Source organism: Epinephelus moara, chromosome 11, assembly GCF_006386435.1.
Source record: "Epinephelus moara isolate mb chromosome 11, YSFRI_EMoa_1.0, whole genome shotgun sequence".
In the NCBI taxonomy this organism is placed as follows: Eukaryota; Metazoa; Chordata; class Actinopteri; order Perciformes; family Serranidae; genus Epinephelus; species Epinephelus moara.
The window spans coordinates 588573-611500 of NC_065516.1; the positions used below are offsets into that span (position 1 = coordinate 588573).

At 40.5% G+C, this 22928-nt stretch overlaps 1 protein-coding gene across 6 annotated transcripts in view; it reads right to left on the minus strand.

Annotated features, from left to right (window-relative positions):
• sugct (succinyl-CoA:glutarate-CoA transferase) overlaps positions 1-22928 on the minus strand; it is a 301740-nt gene that overhangs the window by 276296 nt on the left and 2516 nt on the right. For 4 of the 6 annotated variants that reach the window (XM_050056660.1, XM_050056657.1, XM_050056659.1 and 1 more), the window contains exons 2-6: positions 20982-21033; positions 20821-20894; positions 20629-20714; positions 18256-18306; positions 16265-16385 (exon numbers count right to left, since the gene is read on the minus strand). In XM_050056660.1, coding sequence (XP_049912617.1) covers positions 16265-16385; positions 18256-18306; positions 20629-20714; positions 20821-20894; positions 20982-21033 — 384 coding nt within the window. The remainder of the gene's footprint in view (positions 1-16264; positions 16386-18255; positions 18307-20628; positions 20715-20820; positions 20895-20981; positions 21034-22928) is intronic. The other 2 variants (XM_050056658.1, XM_050056656.1) reach the window with 1 other exon arrangement.

Below are 22928 nucleotides of genomic sequence, written 5' to 3' on the forward strand. Positions count from 1 at the left end.
TCCGCCCGTCACGGCACGCTGTTTGATTGCGTTATCAAAACACGCCGCTATTATTCGGCCTTGCTTTTAACTTATTCCAACGAATACCGAATGTGTGTTTTTTTGCAATATTCGGCCGAATACATTCGGTTACCGAATATTCGTGCATCCCTAATGGTTAACTTTGGAGCATCCCAAGGCTCCATTTTGGACCATTTTTGTTTTCATTATAAATGGTAAATGGACATTTGTATAGCGCCTTTCTAGTCATCTGACCACTCAAAGCGCTTTTTTACACTACAAGTCACATTCAACCATTCATACACTGCTACTCAGTTTTTAACACACTCACACCCAGATGGAAGCATCATCGGTTCAGTATCTTGCTCAAGGATACTACTTAGTCCGCAGACTGGAGGAGCTGGGGACTGAACTGCTGATCTTCCGATTGGTGGACGACCCGCTCTACCTCTGAGCCACAGTCGCCTGGTATCTGCTCCTGCTTAGCTATGTCATCACAGACACAGTCTTCCATTTCACTGTTATGTGAATGAGACAAAGACAATGTGACAATCCTACTTCATACTGTAATGCTGATGTTGGAATATTAACATGCAAAAATAAGCTAATGCTGGAGTACAGCTCACTCGGACTACAGCTTACGCAGAGTTTTCTTGTCCTGGACAATTTTTTTCAAATTGAAGACACAAAGAGCTGAGTGCCTCAGGGTGCTTTCACACCTGTAGTTGGGTTTATTTGGTCTGTACCAGAGGAGGGAAAAAATGATACATTGCTGCATTTTAGTTTTGGTTCAGTTCCTGTTCACACTGACTTTTTGCAAACGTACCAAAAGGAGTAAACATGAAGTTCTACCGACTGACAGGAAATCCACTGATTGGACAGCTTTGGTATTTGTCATCCTGCATCATCAGGACCCATGTGGGGAAATAACTGATTGTAAACATTATTAGGAGGCTATTATTAGACTGCAAATCAATGGCATGGTATGAATAACAACTAACACAGAGACAGGATGAAAAGGGGCACAGGCACTATCCATTACACTACCGACACCTCGTCACACACTTTTTAATGAATTGACAAGGTACACAGAGTCGGATACAATGATGGCAGTTTTAACAGCTAGTGGAGCAGATAAGTGACATAATCGTTCAGTTGGTGATACAAGCATGAAAATTGGCATGAGCAGTCTCCATGGGTCACTTGACAAGAAAATTGCCAGAGCCAATTGAAATTTCAAGATGGCGGTTGTTTTTCAAGATGGCTGTCACCTTAGTAGAGCAGTTAAGTGATCTAATCCTTAAGCTAGTGATACAAGCATGAAAATTGGCATGTACAGTCTATATGGGTCAAATAACAAGAAACTGCTCACAGCAAATTGAAATTTCAAGATGGCAGCCATTTTTTTGAGATGGCTGCCAGGCCACCACCTTGGTGGAGCAGTTAATATAAGTATGGAAACTGGTGTGAGCCACCTACTGGATCCTCAAAAGATCCCTTTTCTCATATAAACATATTGGGTTTTGTCAGTAAAGAGGATTTAGTGTAATTTTATTTTATATGTTTTAGATGCAATGCGATAAAAAATACATCAAAATACAGTTGTGTTAATTTGGTTATTAGAAGTAAATCATAAAGATTGAATATCTGCACTACCAGGGCACACTGGTGATATATCACTACTGTTAAACTCAGCGTGGGGTTCAATGTCAGCTAATTAAAAGTTAGTATCCCAAATGTTATCTAATTTACTCCAAATCAATTAGATAGCCGCACCTGAATTGACAGGTTGTGCCAGCACGGGAGAGCCACACATTTGCAAAACTCAGCGATTGCCCCTCTGCAGTGGATGACAGAGACCTGCAAGCTTTGGAGAGATTTGTTGTTCTAATGTATGACGGGTCCAGCGATGTCACAACTGTAAACAAGGCTAGGCTTGATCTCTTTGCCAGAAAGCAAAGACCATATGACCTGATCCTACCAACTCAAGCAGCACTCAAAGAGCATGCCAAACGTGCATGTTATGAGGCTGGATACGTGTGGGAACAGGTATTGAAGCAACAGCCACAAATGCCAAGTCCATCCGACTAGGGATGGATGAAACAAGATGAAGAGTGAAAAATCTTTTGGACTCCTCTTCCACCTATTGCGGAGAATTATTTGGAGTTGACCAAATGTGGGTGCACGAAGGCATGTACTGGAAGGTGTTAGTGCTTCAGATATGGACTCACTTCCACATGTCTATGTAGTTGCCCCTGCTAAATAACTATGTGCGTAGGCCTATTCTTTTTGCCAGGATTGCTCCCCCTTGGCCACCTGTGTTTTCAGATGTTGACCTTTGGCTCGGCTCCCCATTACCACATCAGTGCGTATTCAGTTTTAACAGTGAAGCACATTTTAGTTTAGTTCTTTAATATATTGCTCAATTATTATTTTGGAGCACTGTCCATTCAGAAACACAGCTGTGCTACTTTAGTATTCTTACTTTTTGTTTCCCCATCCCTTAGTATTTATTTGACAAAGTTACTGTCTGTTAGTTTAATACCTCTTGTACTCCACCCTCATTTTGTATCAAAAATGCCTTAAATGACGTACCCAAATTAAAATGACTGTAGCTTCTGAACCGCTTTGACTACATGCATGCATGAGGTCTTGCCAGAAAGAAAACTCTTCAGAAACACTCTAGGTGATACAGAGACAGAGTAATGGGCCTCTGAAGTCAGTAAAAAAATTGAAGATTTTGCCTAANTGTCGGTGGTTCATCTGAGCAGGTAAATGACACTGTGGGGCTGTAGGCACACTATCAATGAACACTTGCTTCAAATTTTAAGAAGATTGCTCAAAGTATGACCATTCTACAGTGTTTTTTCCATGAAAAGATCCAGGCGGAGATCCAAATGACAAGTCGGTCACTCTGCTTCAAAACAGTACTATCAGTGATCAAACAACACTCAGCCAGCCTCAAACATTGTACCTTATTGAAATCAGGTGTGATTATGATAGCTGATGTTTATGACACAGAAACACCATAAAATATCACCAAATAAAGCCATATGAAACGTGAAAGTTATGATCCCACTTTCTAGACAGTATATCTAACCCTAACCCCTAACCCTAGCCAAAAATAGTGGTAGGAGTGAGACTCTTACCATTATATAAAAGAGCTAAGTCCCCACTAACAGCTCCACATAAGATTGCAAGTAATCCTTTAACTTTTCCTGTCGAAAAACGGCATGACATGACTTGTCACCACTCATCGCGATTTTGGACTTTGTGTGTTTAGGCTGCTCTGGTGCGACATATATAATAAATAAAAGAAAAACCATGTTATTTTTGAAAAGTCGAGAGCTTCCTGAATCCGGCAGTACCAAACATCACATGATTTTATGACGTATGCGCCTGTGAGATACCATTTAACAGAGGAGGGGGGAAGCAAGGACGTCGGCGTCCTGGCGGAGTTAGAGAGGTTTAAAAAAAAAACACAAAGGCAAAAAAAAAATAAAAATAAAAAAATATAAAATAAAACACCTCCCTTGTGACTGTTACCTTGTCGAGGTATGGGAGCTTGTGTACTTCACAGAAGCCTGAGAGCTATACCGTTGGAAGGCAACTTCTGGCAGGTTTTACCAAATTGGACAGATCAAGGGCAAGGAGTAAGACAAAACACAGTCAAACACAGGAACCCAAAAAATGGGGAAATAGAAAATGTAAAGATCCAGGTGGTCATCTTGAAGAATGGCTGCCATCTTGAAATTTCAAGTTTCTTGTCTTGTGGTGACCAATGGAGACTGCTCACGCCAATTCTCATGCCTGTATGACCGACTGAACGACTACCTCACTTAACTGTTCCACTAAGGTGGTGGCCATCTTGAAAAATGGCCGCCATCTTGAAATTTCAATTGACTGTGAGTAGTTTCTTGTCAAGTGACCAATGGAGACTGCTTATGCCAATTTTCATGCTTGTATCACCAACTGAATAATTACATCACTGAATTATTCCATTAAGGTGGCGGCCATCTTGAAAAATGGCCGCCATCTTGAAATTTCAATTGTAATAAATAGGTTATGGGATATATGTGGCCTTTAACACAATCAATTATGAGATCGCAGACGGACTTCACAATCAGCTGCTGGATTTTGAATCAAGCTAAAATTGCATATCTGCGATTACAAAATCCTGTGGTTGGGTTGTTTTCTTTCATTCCACAAACAAACCTCACCAGAGTCAGTTTGGAAGCACACTGAGACCCACCTTTCCGAGCGGCCTCGGTTCCGCTGTTTGGTACACACCAGGGTTTGATTGAAAGGTTTCATACCAGTCCAAACAAATCATACTAACCATGGAAATGGACCTGAGTTTGTTTTGACCAAACTAAACAGGTTAGGTGTGAAAGCACCCTGAGACCTGTACCTGTCACGACAAGTTGTCTGGTGCAAGTGGCTCCTAGTCATGTCTTGATTTTATTCTTCCAATGCTATGGCACTTTTCAAACATGTAGCCAAGAACAAGATGTGCTTGCAGTTAAAGCAAAATGGAGTGTTGTGAGGATGACATTTCTTATAGGCCAACCCGGAAGTTAGCATTTCCCTGGTTCCCTTGTCAAAATTGTTTTTTTTGGGGGGGTTTCAGAAAATATGCTCTGTTTTGTTCAATAAGATAACCTTTACACATGAACACAACTTTCATGATATTTGAGGCCTATAAACATGTTAGGCTATAAACAAACTACACTACAGTCACAACTTATCGTCTCCACAACGAGGCTGTAAAGCCGTGTTCAGCGTGATGACGTTGTGTAGTCTCATTTAGCCACTTGTTAACCCTTTTTTAAGACACAAAAAAGGTCAAAATCATCACTCAAAAACCAATTGACTTGGAGACAAGGGAACAGAGAGTGGTAAAATGTTAACTCAGTTCTCGGTTTTAAGACTCAGAGCACGCAATAAAGCAACACAAACGGTGAGTGGCTACTCATGTTTTCATTAAATATCCCCAATATTCACACATCTCTCACGACTTCTGCACCCCAACATCAACATAAAAACAGTCATTAAGTGTCTTATGGTGTGATCAGAACAGATTTTGACTGACAAATGTTGAGCCACTGTACAAGAAAACAAACTCCTCAGAATTGGGTAACAACATGACCTTTTCTTCCAGCGCCACCCTCAGGGCAAACTTTACATGTTTACCTCCAAGAACACATAAATCATCAGGATGTTGGGGCTGTAATGAACACAGCAGCCTCTAGGGGACCATCCTGATGTGGCTTTGTACTGGTCTAGAATCATCAGACAGCTATCACTGCTGACCCACATTTAACATTCATCGTTGTTGTTTTTTTATTGTGCACACCAATAAAACAGCCTGATTTGAAAGAGAAGAGAGACACAGAACTTCTGTTACAAACCCCCTAAAAACACAAAGAAGACACTTCACTGCAGATCACAGAGGCCTCGCAGTAAAAAAGCTGGTAAATGTGTGTCTTTGAGCAGCGTCAATAAATCCAACATGAAACAGTGTGAAGTTAAACAAGTGGTGTAATGTCACTGCTGGCTGTTATTAAGTGTGTGAAGTGGTTTCACTTAACAGCCTGCAGAGAGGAAACATGAGCGCTTCAGAGGGTCTGTCTTTACTGTGGAGTCCAACGACCTCTAGTGGCTCAGCGTTGGAACTGCAGGACTGAAGGGCAGAGACTGAGCCACATTTGTTCTCTCCCAAATCAACAAGTACTGGACTGAAAATACTGTGGGAGTGGACATCAGACTAGATCAAATGAGAAAAAGTAAAAAGTAATAAGTAAAACTATTCATTTAAAGTTAGAAAATAAACTTCAGCTTGAAATTAGAAGAGAGCTGATCCTGCAGCAAAACTTGATGCCTATCAAGAAATGAACTCAATCGAAAAACTGAGCTTTAGAGAATCACACTAAATATTTTTGGCAGAAGTTTGGTAAAGTAACACAAGTATGAACAGTGAAAACACCAGGGCCGTCATTTATCAGTCTAACATGCATACCAGTGAAGATCCAAGTGGAGAAATCATCTAACAATAGGTTTCAAATATGATTCATGAAACAGGATCGCCCCAATCACAGCATAGGAATGATCAGGTGTTGATTAATGTAGCAGCTGAAAACAATCAGCATTTTAATATCCTATCTCAGTTTAGAGGCCCCACCCCTACAGTTTACGACATGGAGAGGCACAATACGGAGAGGAAATGTTCTGAGTTAGAATGGAAACACTGACGTCACAGGTCAATTTTAACCAACCATTTATCAGCCTGAAAAGTTTCATCAAAAGTCGAAAGCTGGAAAAATGCAGTATAGAAAGAAATCACTGTTGTGGTAAACAGAGTTGCAATGGACAATCAGTGTCCAGCTGAGGTTGGAATATTTAATTTATACACCCATGATATGTACTGACATAAAGCCATCCATTAATAATATCAGCCTATATATTGTAAGGGTGTCCCCGACTAAGAATTTTCATAGTCAGATCTGATTTGACAGATTTTCCCTTTAGCCGACTAATGGTCAAATCATGTTGTTTTCCCCTTCATTGATTAATGAGCTCATTTGGTCAGTTTCTGCTCCAGAGAAAAGAGCTAAAACACCCAAATAAACAAATTTAATTCTTCAGTTGGCATAATAAGATAATAACAATAAAAGTAAAAGTAAAACAGTTTTCCTTCTTTGTGACGCCAAGTTACTTCATTAATCAACTCAGATTCATACAAGTTCATCCACACGGACCGTGCGTCACCGCTCCCAATCGTCGGACAAAAAGTAGCCAAATAAAAAATCAGAGTCTATCAAGACAACAAACAGCGGTGAAATTCGTTTCAAGACACTTCAGGTAAACGAATAATCCTTCAAAAAAGTTTGATTTGAGAGCACATACCTCCTTCAAAGTGTTTGTTTATGCGCTACGCCACCGTAAATCATCACCACATGATTCCCGAGCGCGGCACCGCTGCTGCTCACCGCTCCTTCAGGGGATGGGTCAAATGCGGAGAACAAATTTCACACATTCAGGTGTGTGACAATCAGTGGGACTTTAACTTTAAATCACCGTAGGCCTCGATGCTGCTCTGATGGTCCTGCAGCGCACTCACTTACCTCAGTTTATATGGATCGAGCAACTGGGTGATTTATTCATGCATAGTAATGATTATGCCTGCTGATTAAACGCACGTGTCATTTTCAATTTTTTATTAACAGAAATTAGGCTGATGTTTGTATCAAAATAGGCTATATATCATGAATTACTAGAAAACAAATACATTCAATGTCAAATCAAGATGTTAAGCAGCAGTTAGCACCCCCATATAGTCAAAATAGTACGACGGCGAGATAGCACCCCCATATAGTCAAAATAGTACGACGGCGAGACTGGCAGTCGAATCAGACTCCCAATCGAATCACAGAATCATCGACTATTCGGGGTCACCCCTAATATATTGTATTAGACTTGGGCGATGACATTTATATTTACTGTATACCAGTTTATTTTTAAATCATAACAGTACAGTGAGGCCAGGGCGAACCTGAAGAAAGGCATCAGGGACGCTAAAGCAGCCTACAAGCAGAGGTTTGAGGACCACTTTGGCAACTCGGACCCCCGTCAGGCATGGCAGGGAATATGTCACCTTACCAGGCAAAACAACACCTGCAGCCTGACCAGCAGCAGCGCTTCAGTGGCAGAGCAGCTCAACCAGTTCTTTGGCCACTTCAAGGAGGGAAGAGCAGTGACGACCATCAACCCAACCCCAGCCACCAACAGTCAGGCACTCATCATCCAGTCTGCTGATGTGAAACACACACTCCGTAAAATAAACACAAGGAAAGCAGCTGGCCCAGATGGTGTCCCAGGACGGGTCCTCAGAGACTGTGCTGTGGAGTGATGTATTCATTAAAATCTTCAACCTTTCTCTCAAACAATGCACTGTCCCTACCTGCCTGAAGACGTTCACAATCATGCCAGTCCCAAAGCAGACTGCTATAACAACTCTCAATGATTACAGGCCTGTCGCACTGACACCTATAATCATGAAGTGCCTGGAGAGACTGGTACTGCAACACACCAAGGCTGCTCTGCCACCCACCCTGAGACCCCCACCAATACACATACAAAACCAACAGATCAACAGATGACTCCATCTCATATGTCCTCCACACTGTACTGCGTCACCTGGAGCAACAAGGGGCATATGTAAGGCTGCTGTTTGTGGACTACAGTTCTGCGTTAACATGATCCTACCCAGCAGACTATTCACCAAGATGTCCGACCTGGGCGTGCAGCATAACACCTGCCTGTGGATTAAGGACCTTCCTGACAAACCGGCCAGTCAGTCAGGATGGGCCCTCACTGCTCCTCCACTCTGACACTCAGCACAGGAGCCCCACAAGGCTGCGTGCTGAGCCCCTTCCTCTACTCTCTGTACACTCATGACTGTGTACCATCTCACAACGCCACCACCATAGTTAAATTTGCAGATGTCACGACTGTGGTGGGGCTGATCACCAAAGGCGATGAGTCGGCCTACAGAGAGGAGGTACAGGGGCTGACAGTCTGGTGCAGAGAGAACAATCTGACTCTGAACATCAAAAAAACAGTCAAAAGTCATAATTGACTTCAGGAAGAAGCAGGATGTCCATTTGCCACTGTACATCAACAGGGAGAGGGTGGAGAGGGTGTCCAGCTTCAAATTCCTGGGCACACACATTACAGAGGACCTCACATGGACAGTTAACACTACAGCACTAGTCAAAAAGGCCCAACGACGACTGTACTTCCTGAGAACGCACAAAAAATCCCTTGCAGAGTCATAAAAACCGCACAAAACATCACAGGACACCAGCTACCTGCTATAGAAGACATTTTCACCTGCCGCTGCCTGAAGACGACACACAACATCCTAAAGGACTCATTTCACCCTGCCCATCACCTGTTTGAACTGTTACCCTCCAACAAACGGTCCATCAGAACACGCACCACACATTTTATGAACAGTTTCTATCCCAAAGCCATCACCAAAATGAACTCTGAACTGAAAACAACCCCCTGGATCACATCACAACAGAATGTGCAATAATCTGTTTATGTGCAATAATTTTATGAGCACTTTATTTTATCTCTTTTAACTGCATACGTTGGCATGATGAGTGTATGGTCTGTCTACTGTGTAGATGAGAGTATGAGTGATGGATGAATGCATTTATTTATTTATTCTTACTTTCCATTTATTTATTTTTTTATTCTGAGTCCGATCTTGAAAGCAACTGAATTTCATTGTATGTTCTGTACAATGACAATAAAGTAATCTAATCTAATCTAATGATTTTAAATACCGTCAAAAATACAGATTCTTCTTTTTATTAACCTCATAGTGGAGAGGCTGTAATGAGGATGTCAGACGCCACCAAGGTCAGTGTGGTGGAAGAGGCAGCTAACCTGACTACAACTGGTGGAGATAAACGTTACAATACTGACTGTGAACAGCCGGCCTGTGTCGTGCCCGCAACAGCAGAGAGAGCAGAGATATGACAGGGACAACAGCTTATTTTTACCTCTAACTCTGTGAATTAAGGACTTATTTAGACCACCAAACCAGGGGTGGTGATTGTTGGAACAGTGGACTAATTAACTGAACAACTAAAAAGACTAACCAAGACGGTTTTGGTGAGTTTTATTTTGTTTCTGTTAAGTTTGAATTTAGAGTGTTTTACTGTGAGTTAACAAGGAAGTTAAGCCTAGCGTAGTTCTGTGAGAGAGAGAGAAACAAATTCGCAGAGTGTATGATTGTATTTCTCATTTTAATAAGGGAAAAAGGTGTTAAAATATACTGTTTTGACATTTTGTGTTTTGACACTTTGGTGTATTTATTACACTGTGAAAGTTGAGAGACCTTGAGTGGCGAACTCGCCGGTCCCATGCAGGAGGGCAGGGGTCCACACACCAATACCGCCATATAGCGCATACCCCGATTAAATTCCAGGAAGGTGTGAAGTTATGGAAAAATCAGATACCTCCAAAGTCTAATACTGATATTGTTAAAATATTGATGTAAAACCTTTTAACTGACCCAGACCAAAAAGCATGTGGCTGAGCGTGACCCAGACACTTTGGGCCCCTGGGCCTGTGCCTGGTTGGCCTATTCAGTAATCCGTCCATGGCTACACTGCCATAAGAATCTAAATAACAACACTGCTTATTAAAGCCCCTCTCCAGCCAGTTTTATTTCCTGTTTAACGGTTAAAGTTCCTTCCTAAACAGAGAATGGGGGTGTGGTTGATAGTGAAACATAAGGTTAATGCATTACCATAGTAACCAGACTGCAGCTAAAGTAGTTTGGGAAAAAGCACTACGGCATTAAATTTGACGAATTTTGTTTATCAGAGCACAAATGAGACAACAATTAGCACAACACACCGACATTTTGTCTCTTCTTTACCATCTCTTCCTGCTGCAGCTGTCGGTTGGCTGACTGCTGCTGCACCGGGAAGCTGCACAGCCACATGCCACAGTTCACTGAGGGAAGGATAGATATGTTGCAGAGGTCTGCTGTTTAAAACAGAGTTATGGGACATTTTGAAGGATCACCGTCCACCAGCATCAGCTGTTCTTGTCTCAGCTCTGCACCTACACAGCCCAAAGCAGCACTGTGATCCTTTTATTTTTTCTAACTTTTTTGGACTTTTGGACTGATAGTTGTGCACTTCCCAGTGTCCATATGTTGTGCTGTTTCTGCCGGTGGGACTTTGTATAATTCACTGTTTTGATTGCAGCTGTTCACGGCACATAGGCTACAAATGCCTTTATGAAAATAAACAACACATTAAACTAAGGTGAAGGACACAACTACACAGTGAGATAAAACTAAGGCTATGATGCTACAGTTATGGTAAAATACAAGATAAGTTAACTGGCAGGCTCACTATGATGTTGATGATGTTTAAGGCAGTGCATCTGCACAAGTTTGGAGGATGATGTATTTCCTGCAACTATAGTCATATGTCATCTTCCCGTTTTAGCAACAACCTTCTTTTTTAACTTTGAACACATAATTGAGTTATCTGTGAAAACATATTTGGCGAACATTCTGGCCAATCAATATTGTGAAGACAAGACTCAGAAAATTATGAAATATCATAAAAATGGCAAAATACACTGGAGAGGGGCTTTGATGAATTCTTTATTTATGCCAGGCGTGAATGCAGAGAGTCAGATGTTAAAACCAGCCGGACCGACTGCCTTGTTAGCTTCATCAGAGTTTCTATAGAGTTCAACAGGTTAAATTTAAGATTTTTAAAATGTGAAAAGACTTTTGTTTATTAAATGTGACACGTTTATACTGTTTTTTATAGGCCTGTTTTTAAGGGAATTGAATTATTTTCCAGACCTGCCGCCAGTTAATAATTTTCTTCAGGGGGTTTTCAGCAAGGCAATGCCGTTTGACTGCTATCATGTGCTAGATGTAGGAGTGTCCTGGAATGCACTATGATATGTAACTGACTGCAGTAGGTGTCACTATCATCGATACATTGGCACTGGTGATTAAAAGACATTTCAGTCTCAGTCTGTGAGAACTCTGATGAATCAGGTTTCTGTCTGTGAATTACTGCTGATTCAGCATCGTTTTTCAGTGTCCATAAACTGAGTAATAATCAATAAATGTTAAGTGTTCAGACTTTAATAAGAGAACCATTCTCTCAAATGTGTTCAACCCAGAATGAGTCCACCCATAAAGTGACTCCAGTTTCTGCCATGCGCTGCACATTAGTCAACCAGCTCAACCTCTTTTCCATTAAAGTCCACTGTGCAGCCGTTCCACATTATCCAGACGCCACAACAGTTGTGCCAGCAGTCACTTTCCGCTGAGGAGGGCGCAGTGCCACCTGTTAACTGTAATGGGCCTTTAAAAGAGCTTGAGTTAAATGAGATAGAACATGAGCTCCTCGTCCATAATTATCAACCTTTGAATCAGAGTCTGTTCACCGAAGTTTGACTCGTCTTTACTTGTTAAACCGTCACAGCTCATATTCACTGTCACTGTCTGGAGACTAAAGCCTCTTTTCCACCAACATTTCCAGGAACTTTTATTTCCCGTAATTTATTTACCTAGGCAAAAGAATTCCTGATAATCTGTGTGGTTTGTGTTTCCAGAAAATGTATTCAAATCAGGCTGATGACATAGATGATTCGGCGTGTGCCCTATATTTAGCTCCGCCAGCTTGTTGGCTGGTAACATGGTAACATTAGTGCTGGTAGAGAGAGGAGGGGCAGTTTGTCTCAGGCAGCAGCTAAGTTTAAAAGTATTCTAAGATAAGTGTCAAGTTAAGTTAGTCTACATACAGACAGCTGTCATTTGAGCTTATTAGTAACAATTCGCTATTAGCCGAACTAGCGTGCTGTCTAAATCAGCGTGTAAGACATAATGTTAGTGACGGTGGATGAGAGACTGTGGACGGAGCATATTGAATATCGCTGTCTGCATTTGTACATGTCCATGCTTGCTGAACACATGTATTGATTAAGTGTGGGCTTCTTACTCGCTAAGGTTTAATGTCATTTACAGTAACGAGTGTGGCTGTCGTCAACTTGAGTTATTTCGAGTTATCCTCACTTTGTTTCCACTGCCGCCTCTCAGCTGTTCACTGGTTACCGTGTCGTGTAGGCATGTGTGCATGTGTGTGGATGTGTGTGTTTGTGGAGGAGATCAGCGCCAGCACAAAAGAACAGATACCATTAGCACTTATCAATACTACAATCTTTGATAATTTAGCCCCGGGGCTAATTTAGTACCGAGTTTCGGTACCCATCCTTAATCAAAACACAAAGTGAAGCTTGTAGAAATGAAATAAAGTTTGCAGCCACACTGGCACGGAAGTGTGGAACACTGCAAGTGTGTGTTCCACCAATCAGTGTTCTTCAGCAAACAGCCCTGCCCCTGAAGAATTCCAGGGAATCTGAAAAGTCCTACCTCCCTACTAGGTACTTTTTTCAGGGAAAGTTTGGGGTTGAGGGAAAGTTTTTTCCCTGGGTAATTTCAGTGGAAACGCGCCGATTTTTTTCAAAATCCCGGGTAAATGATTAAAGCTCCCGCGGTGGAAAATTGGCTTATGACTACACGGTGGGAGGAATCTTCAGTGGACAGATTTCATTCAAATGTCCTGATCATTTTAACGCTCCCCTGATGATGAACCTTCTACATTTTTTGACCTTGTGACTTTTCCTCTAGCGCCACCTTCAGGACAAATTTTATATCTTTAGCTAACTGAATCTCAATAGTGGAAATGTGCTCAGTGCACCTTATGATAATCTCTTCATCAACATTTCTGATAAATGTTAAATTATAAATGAGTGATGTTCATTTTCTCCAATACTGTTGGATCAGTTTCAGGTCTTTAAAGGTCCAGTGTCTCAGATTAAGGTGGATTTAATGGCGTCTAGCAGGGAGGATTGCAGATAATAACCAGCTGAAACTGGATGTTGGCAGTTTCACAGTGTGTCACAGTTACCTGTTTTCCTTTTATTTAGGTTTATAGTTGTTTACTGTAAAAAGTTTATAGAACATCATACCATTTTAATGTCATCATTCTAAGAGAGTCACGTTTCTGTAAATTCACAATTTCATTTAACTTTTGATTTTAAGGTCACAATTCAATTCAATTTTTGATTTGAACTTTTTTTTCAGTACTGATGGCTGTGCCATTGTTGGATTAAGAGAGTTGATCCATTAAGATCAACAGATGATGGCAGGGGGGATCTTTACAACAACAGCTTGAGTTTCCACACCTGCTAAAAGCCACTTTGACTTTACTAGCGTAGCCTGCAGGATGTAGTTTTTCTTTCAATGATGTGTTTGCTGTTTACATAACTAACAGAGAGGCAACATGTTGTCACACCGCTAACTTCTGGGAAGCAGGAGGATTTCTACTTCTGTTGTTTCTCTGTCATCTCCGACTCCAGCAGTAACCATAATGTCTGAAAAAGTGCAGGTTAATGCTACCATAAGCTCCACCATATCATCTTTTAAGTATTTTTTTTTTCCTTCAGACACAAGCAATTCAGATTTTTTTAAATAGACACAGCTCCTGTCATGGGCACTTAAGAACTTGTGCCCAGAAGAACCAGTCTGTCTTCCTTCATCCTCCATCTCTCTTTCCTAATCCTGAATGTTCTGTGGCTTCTCCCAGCTCTTAACAGACTGTTATTGCCATTCAGCTGAGTAATTTTGTAAATGTACAATTATTAGTGTTAAAACTTGTTTATGTGTCACAAAATAATTGTGTGTCATGGTTTTGTGCCCTGTTGCAGAGTTTGTGGTGGGTTATTAATTGCTTTTATAAAGTTAACATCAGTGAGAAGGGTATGCAGTTGCTATGAGTCACCTCTCAACATGCTCTGTGCAGTTGGCTGCAACCAAAGTGTTCACCATAATATATTTTCAAACACCATAATATATTTTCCTGCCTGTTGTTAAGTTGCAGCAGTTGTTTCCGCTGTGCACCGCTATGGTGGTATATAAAAGATGTATATAATTCAGGAAATTAGTACCAGTATACCACCAGGCACCAAGTAAGTCAGTAAGTAGGTAGGTAGGTAAGTAAGTCAGTCAGTCAGTAAGTCAGTATTTAGGTCAGTAAGTAAGTGAGTAAGTAAGTCAGTAAGTCAGTCACTTAGTCAGTGAGTCAGCAAGTCAGTAGGTCAGTCAGTCAATAAGTAAGTCATTAAGTCAGTAGGTCAGTAAGTAAGTAAGCAAGTAGGCCTGTTCGAGATGAACTGCACCTCGCCTGGAGAGTGGACAAGATCAGGCAGCCGCAGCAGGGGGCGGTGACCAAAAGCTGTGATGTGTGGGACACTTTCCCGACAGTTACCAGCAGACTTCAGTCCGTACAGGAAGTCACAGAAACACTCACATCCTGTCCAATATGATGTCAAGTTATTAAAAATGTTATCAGACCCATATATCAGTTTGTTTTCAGTCTCTAATTGTTTTAATTATGATAGATTGATTTATTAAAATGCTTTACGTTTTACATGAATTTTCATGTGAATCAGGATCATATCAGTTTGCTGCTGCAGAGCAGCTGAGAGGACCTGTCGCCTCAACTAAATAAATTGTGTCTGAGTATAAGATTAATATTTTCAAAGGAAAAAAAACACAAGACAGCTTTCATTAAAGATCAGTCAGATATAGTCGGGGCTTGACATCTGTACAGATGTTATTTTAAGTATCCTCACATCCCACTGACCACAAGTCTGTGTGTTGCTAAATAGATTACTTCAATAATTAACAGTCCAATGTACAGTAGACTCTGTATCGTTTATGATGAATGTATTTAGTCTCTGACGACTAACCTTCACCATCAGTCACGCAATATGTATTCTGTTAACAGAATAAACCTACAAATCAGACAAATAAAACCAAAATCTCAGAAATTCAACATCTAAAATGTGTGATCTGAAAAGTCATATTGTTGTGTCAACATCTAAACCAATCAGCTGATAGATCAGGTAAGAGCCAGGCATTTTCCATCATGCTGTAGCTCTTGCAGTCAGTGGAGAGCAACTGCAGTGCCTGGCTCTAAAAACTGCGGCCGCCTCGCTATCATGAAATTATTGCTGTCTACTTTTGTATGACATCAGAGCAAGTTGGGATGAAGTCGGACACTAAACTAACTGGCACGCATTGTGCCGCGATCGCCGGTGATCAAATCTGCACAGGTTTGGCTCATCTCGAACGAACCTAGTAAGTAAGTAAGTCAGCAAGTCAGCACATCAGTAAGTCAATAAGAAAGTCAGTAAGTAAGTAAGTCAGTAAATCAGTCAGTGGGTCAGTAAGTAAACAGGCTAGTTTGAGACGAACTGCGCCGTGCCTGGAAAGTTACATGAATTACATGAATTCTCATGTAAACTTAACATCATCATCAGTAACACAACATGATTTCTGTTAACAGAATAAACCTTCAAATTAGACAAATAACATCTAAATCTCTGAAATTCTATAAAAATGAAAGGTTTATCTAAAACGTCTTATTGTTGACTCAACATCTAAACCAATCAGCGGATAGATTAGGTGACAACCAGGCGTTTCCATGAAAACAAAACTAACCGTCATGCCTTGTGTGGCGATCGCCGGTGATCAAATCTACACGGGCCTGGCTCATCTAAAATGAGCCTAACAAGTCAGTAAGTAAGTAAATAATTCAGTGAGTAAGTAAGTCAGTAAGTCAGATAGTCAGTCAGTCAGTACCTGATATGGAGCAGTAGATGAGTTGAGGGTTCACTCTGCTCAGCTGCTCGTATCCTAAACCCATCTGATGTAGTTTCCCTGGTAGGTAGTTTTCTACCAGCACATCACACACTCCTGCAAGCTGAGATACAGACACAGACATGAAGACACACAGATTCACACAGACACACACACACACACATACACACACACACACACACAACAAGTAAATATAATGGACTGACAAATCCTCTTCAGTCCAACCACCGCAGTGCAAGTATAAATGCTCACAAGGGCATAGGCCACATGTGTAGGCTACAGCTTAGGGTCTGCCGCACAAGTATAAATACCCCTTAACTCAATACTTAGAGCCCAGCTTTGGTTCAATAATGATCGAGGGTTACTGAAAACAAATTCAGCAGCCAAGTTCACACAGCATTCTCTCGTGACATGCAACTGGTGTTAATTTTGTCTTTTTTTATGCAGTCTTAGTCCTACGTCAGATGTCCAAGTGTTAGTTTTGATCATATTTAGTCAGCCTTAGGGCTGCTTGATTAATCATATTTTAATCTAGATTACGATTTGGGCTTTCAACGATTATGAAAGCAAAATAATCTACATAAAACGATTATGTGCTTCTTGTCAGTTTACTCTCGTTGTCTTGTGTTGCAAATCAAACGCACCCGGAAGCCGCGCACGCGCAATACCTTCCCCTCCTCTCTTCTCTATTCACTCCACAAGCCAGTCAAGTAGGTGAACTACGAGTAATGCGAGGGGCAGGTGATCGCGGAAGATTTCAAAAACAGCATATGGAAAATGGCGCGGAAGTGCTGCGAAGCACAGCGCACTGAAATTCTCGCGCGAGCCGGAGCACTTCCGTTCACATCAGACGCGCATTTCTCCACGCTGGTCGACAAGCGCTTCTGCTCCCAGCTATTGTCTCCGTCACCCGGCTTGACACATTCGCTCGCGGCTCGCGCAGAAAACAGACCAGACGCCGAAACGATCGCTGCAGGGTGCGAGCCGGTCACGGTCAGGCGCTTCGAGGCTATTCGCAGCGCTTCCGCGGGCGGTGTGGCCACGGGTCAGAGAGGGGGGGCGAGCGAGAGGTCCGCTGTCGTTTATAACGTAATGTTATAGATAACTGTTTTATGTGTTTTAATGTGTAGGTATGTAAATGTTTTCAAAGATGTTTATGTTGAAATAAAAATACCTACAGGTAGTTATGTTTCCTTGTATTAATACATATACAAGTATGTTTCCTTGTATTAGTTTGCCCTCTTGTGGACATAATGCGGAAAAAAAAAAAATTCTAATGGTTCGAACCTATGAGTTATTTTTAGAAGGAATATTCGAACATCATTTTTGAGCAATTTTGACAGCCCTGCATGCAACACTGAATGGAAGTTGACTAAATGGAAGTTTGAAACAATCATTTCTTCTTCTTCTTTTGTGTCTATCTATACAGTTTGTATCTCTCACTGCATTAAATTAGTAATTCCACTTGCTCTCATTTACTTCTCCTCAGCCCCTGATAGCTTACATCGCATGGAGGCCACTTGGAAAGTGGAGGGAAAACTGGCAGGGGATTTAAATGGAACACATCTTCCCTCATTCACTTTCATCACTGGTCCACTGCCAGTTGCAGGATTAGCACTATACTGTTTTTTTCTTTACAACTCATCATGAGACTCTGTGAAAGTAACTCCGACTGGCATGTGTCTGCAGCACCAAGTGTCACATAGAGTAAGATACTGATGAATTTGGTCAGATTCATAATGATGCTGATTTATTCTTTGATCCAGTTTTAGACTGTATTTACAGTAATTCTTGCACAGCTGCTTCTGTTTACACAACATTTAATATTTGACTTGTTGGCATCTTTTGTTGAATAAAAGAAAAGCGTATTAAAACCAGTCTAATCTGGTATTAGAAATGACACTCAGGTGTTATATCTGGATGAGTATTAAATATCAAACAGTGGACGAGCAGCTGCTGTGAGTGAGTCATACCTCCTGGATGACGGCCGCACCTCTGGGATGCTTCAGGTCCACAGAAATACTCTGAAATCAGACAATCCATCAGCACAGGCTCATTATCATCACTGACACACTGAAACTGTGTTTACTGACAGGAAGAAACAAACAGGAAGTCTGATCGTCCTCACCATCAATCACATCATGTTTAGAATGACTGAATGATCTGGTTCCTTTCAGGCAGCCGCTGGTTACACTTCACTTGTATAATAAATGATCCTGCAGAGACTCCAAACTCTATCAGCTTTACTTTGATGGTCAAATTCATGTTATCACAGTGAAGAACTGTTCAGTGACGTTCTGTAGGGAGTGTATTTATATACATGTTGTTTCATTCAAATACTTGTGGGAAACTTTAACATATAAGGTGACTGATATTTGACAGTCAGCTGCTAAAATCCCTCACAAATGAGTAAAATAAATCCAGGAAGACAAACACAGACTTTAGTAGATGCACTGAAGTGACACTAAAGCTTGTTTTTTGTTTTGCAGTGCTGCAGAAAGATGACACTGATACAGTAGGTGTCCTGCCTGTCCTGTTAAGGGCTGCAAAGGGTCATAATTTCTGGAAAATTCACAGGAAAATTCCAAAAACATTTACAAGGGAAGATTCAAGGAATTTTGCACAGTTTCACTTGCAATGGCACCGTGTAACAGTGAACTTCTTCAGGGCAGAAATTCACATAAAATAGCACTATTACATGCAGGGTGGCTGCAGGTATCAGATACTGTCATCTAGATCATTTTTAACCAAATTTAACACTATTCATAACTGTCACTCCATTATTAGAGTGTTGCAGGTGAGTATTAAGGTCAATAGTAAATATGCAGTCACGCACAGAGGGAGGTGTATGTAGGAAGATGGTTATTAGAGTGAGTTAGGTAAAAAAAAAATAAAGCATTAGGTTCAGTGGCAGGTTTAAAGATTTGTTGACTTTCACGCCAAAGAGTTTGACTAATTTTTAACAAAACTAAATCAAAAGATGGATAAATTAAATAAGAGAAAATGTTTGTGTCAATCAACTAACAAATTCATATTTAAGACTATTTAATGACTTTTAAAGGTCCAATGTGTAGGGTTTAATGGTATATACATAGGCAGAAATGGAATATAACATAATCAGTATGTTTTCTTTAGTGTACAATCAGCTGACAATAATAAACATGTTTTCATTTCCTTGGAATGAGCCGTTTATAACTACACAGGGAGCTGGTCCTCGTCTACGGAGATCGTCATGTTTCACTGGCATGTTTCTACAGTAGCCCAGAACTGACAAACCAAACACTGGCTCTAGAGAGGGACATTCATGTTTTAATGTCAGCCACTGTAGTTAGAAGGCCCACTGGAACAAGCAGTGTCAGACAAAGACTGACTTGTAACTTTATTCAGTGGTTTTACTGGTTTAAATCAGCTGGTCTGTTTGTTTTAATTCTATTTAATTCTGTTTGTTTTGATAATCCAGCTCCTGGTAAAAAACCTCCTGAACAATGAGCACCGAAGGAATTATAACCAGGAGAAGATTCAGCTGGTTAAAATCTGTAATCCTCACCACTAGATGCACTTAACCTAGACCTTTAAGGTCTAGTATTTATTAACTTGAATTTAAGACCCTTTAAGAACCCGCAGACACCTTGCCCTGGCATGTTTTGGTTAAAATCCTTGAACTGAACTGTAAGCTGCACTACATTCTTCAGCACTCTAACATCACATACCTTCGTCATCTGTCCGCAACCAGGGTCAGCAGTAGGCTGACTGATGCACCAGCTGATACACCGCTATTAAACCAGAGGCTCTGTGAGCCATCACAGTCTGACATGGAGTCCATGGAGAAAATCAATATTTTATTTTATATATTTAACCTATATTTACAGGTACTCTTTTTAAGGGAGACCTGGCCAAGACAGAAGCATTAGAAGAAGTGACAGACAATCAACAATAATCACAATAAGAAGATAGATAGATAGATAGATAGATAGATAGATAGATAGATAGATAGATAGATAGATAGATAGACATATTTTTGTCATTTTGTGCTTTTGAAATTGTGCAAAAATAAGAACATAACAAATCAACTATATTATTGATTTCTATAAGAAGAGTTTACACTTCTATCTGTTTCTGAGAAGTTAAAACAGCCCAGATAATCCCATTATCTTCACATTAATCCCCATAAATTCTTGTTAGTTGAGTAGAAAGTTTCCACTTTGAACATTGCCTGACTTCTGCTATCCTAATCTTGTCTCTGTCTGCATATATGTATTTTCTCTGCATGTGTTAGATTCATTTATTTCATACAGTCTGACCTTTGAACTCTGCAGGGACACTTTTATAGAATTAAACTTACTTACTTTTTTGTTTCGGTTCACGCTTAGGAAATAGGTGCTCTCTGCTCCTACAAATGGAGGACCCCAGGCTCTGGTGTCATCACCTGCACCTGTTCCACAAAACACACTAAAACTGTCACAGTGCTTTGCTCACACTCGGGCAGAGATGCTCTGTGAAGACTGTGGAATAACGTAAGGTGTAAAACGCTGACTCACCTGGTCGCTCCACTTTGATCACCTCAGCTCCCAGATCTCCCAGGATCATAGTGGCAAAGGGACCAGCCAGAACTCTGCGGACGTTTTTAACACTTCAGTTAAATGTGACAGCTTTACCTCTGAAGGCTGAATACTACTGCAGCATTCACACACACGCTTACCTTGTCAGGTCTAACACTGTGACACCCTCCAGTGGTCGAAGGTTTCCTCCTGCTGACATTAGAGAGTGAGTAAACAGAGAGATCTTTTGATGGTAGAATCCTGTTTACTGACATAAAGACACACTGCTGTAACAGCAGATATAAATATTAATATACATCTAATTTACACCTTTTCTTTTTATTTTCTATTAAGATTTTTTTTTCTATATTTTCTACATATTTTCTATATTTCTGTATATTTCTATTTATCTATTTGTATTTTCATTTACTGAAGAGGGACAGTGCTCATTAATAAGCAGCTGTAGTCTCTGGACTGATGTTACAGATTCACCTCAAAACGCATTTAAAACTTATTCAGATCATTTATAAAGATGCACAACAATTATAAGAAGATAAATGTTAATATCAGTCTTGACTGTCCTGTATTTATGTATAGACATTGAAACATGCAAAGCAGAAACATTAAGAGCACACGCTTATTATTTGAATTTTATATTTGTAGTATAAGAGATAAAAGTCAAATACCAATAAGTAAAAATAGTCTATTACCAGTATAAGTACAGAGGAATTATCAGCAAAATGATGTTGAGCCAATTTAAACACTTTGTATATGCCATGCTATGTTGCACCGCCATGTTTCAAGTGCTTACATTTGTCTGGATTTAACCTTAACCACCGATCACACCTATTACTCATGCTACAGCCATCTTAAAGATGGGTTATGCCAGTTTCCGAATTATTCTAAATACTTTGGTGTCATCCGCAAAAAGATATGCATCAGATTGTTTCAAACTTGATACAATCTAATACATATCAACAAAAAGAACAGGGCTGAGCATGGATCTTTGTGGAACTGCAGAGGTCATCAGTTTCCAGCCTAAAGTTGCACCATTTACCAACACCTGCTGTTTCCTATTATGTAAGTAGTCCCGTATCAGTGTTAAGTTCCTTACCAAAAACTATGACATAAGTTGGGGTTTTTTAAAGACTTTTTTTTCATGACGAAGACGTGACGCTGACAATTAAAAAATAGATCCTGATATTAAAATCTATGACAAAATCTATGTTCCATTTTCATTGACTAGATGACACAGGATGAAAATAGTAGTGGACCATCGGACATTCAAAATGTAAGGAGAGGCAGAGGAGAATGGCCAACAACAGCAGTGCTTGCAACTGTGCCGTATTAGCGGTATGAGGTCGGAGCACAGACTGGCTGTAAACTCCAGTAATTAGTCAGCACCAGGATGTTTCAGTATCCTGTAAACACTCACACCGGAGCAGCGTCAGCTGAGTTGTAAGCTGTAATTCAGCTGTAAATAATCAGCTGTTGTTAGTTGCAGCAGTGGCTTTTAGCAGCTAGCTTTGCTTGTTAGCCTCTGAACGGCAACTTAATGAGCAGCCACCAGACTTCACATCTGATCCCTGCAGGACTACACTCAGATATGGAGTGTCTCAAGTAGGTTTATGATTTGATGCTGTTTGACAGGCAGGTAGGAGGCTCAGTTATCTGGGAGTGTAGTGGTGCTGTAAGTAAACAGTCTGAACTCAAATCAGTTTTCTCTGACAGAGCTGAAGGTTTAGTTTTAATCACCAACTCTGTGAGAGGACACAAGTTTAAACCTCCAGACTAACATGGTACAGATTAAGAAAGAATTAGGGCTTTAATGAAGTTATTTTTTCTGCTCCAATGAGATCAATAAGTCTGAGTTTATAATGAACAAGGGTACAAATCCTACACTGCTCAAAAAAATAAAGGGAACACTAAAATAACACATCCCAGATCTGAATGAATGAAAAATTCTTATTAAATACTTTGTTCTTTACATAGTTGAATGTGCTGACAACAAAATCACACAAAAATTATCAATGGAAATCAAATGTATTAACCCATGGAGGTCTGGATTTGGAGTCACACTCAAAATTAAAGTGGAAAAACACACTACA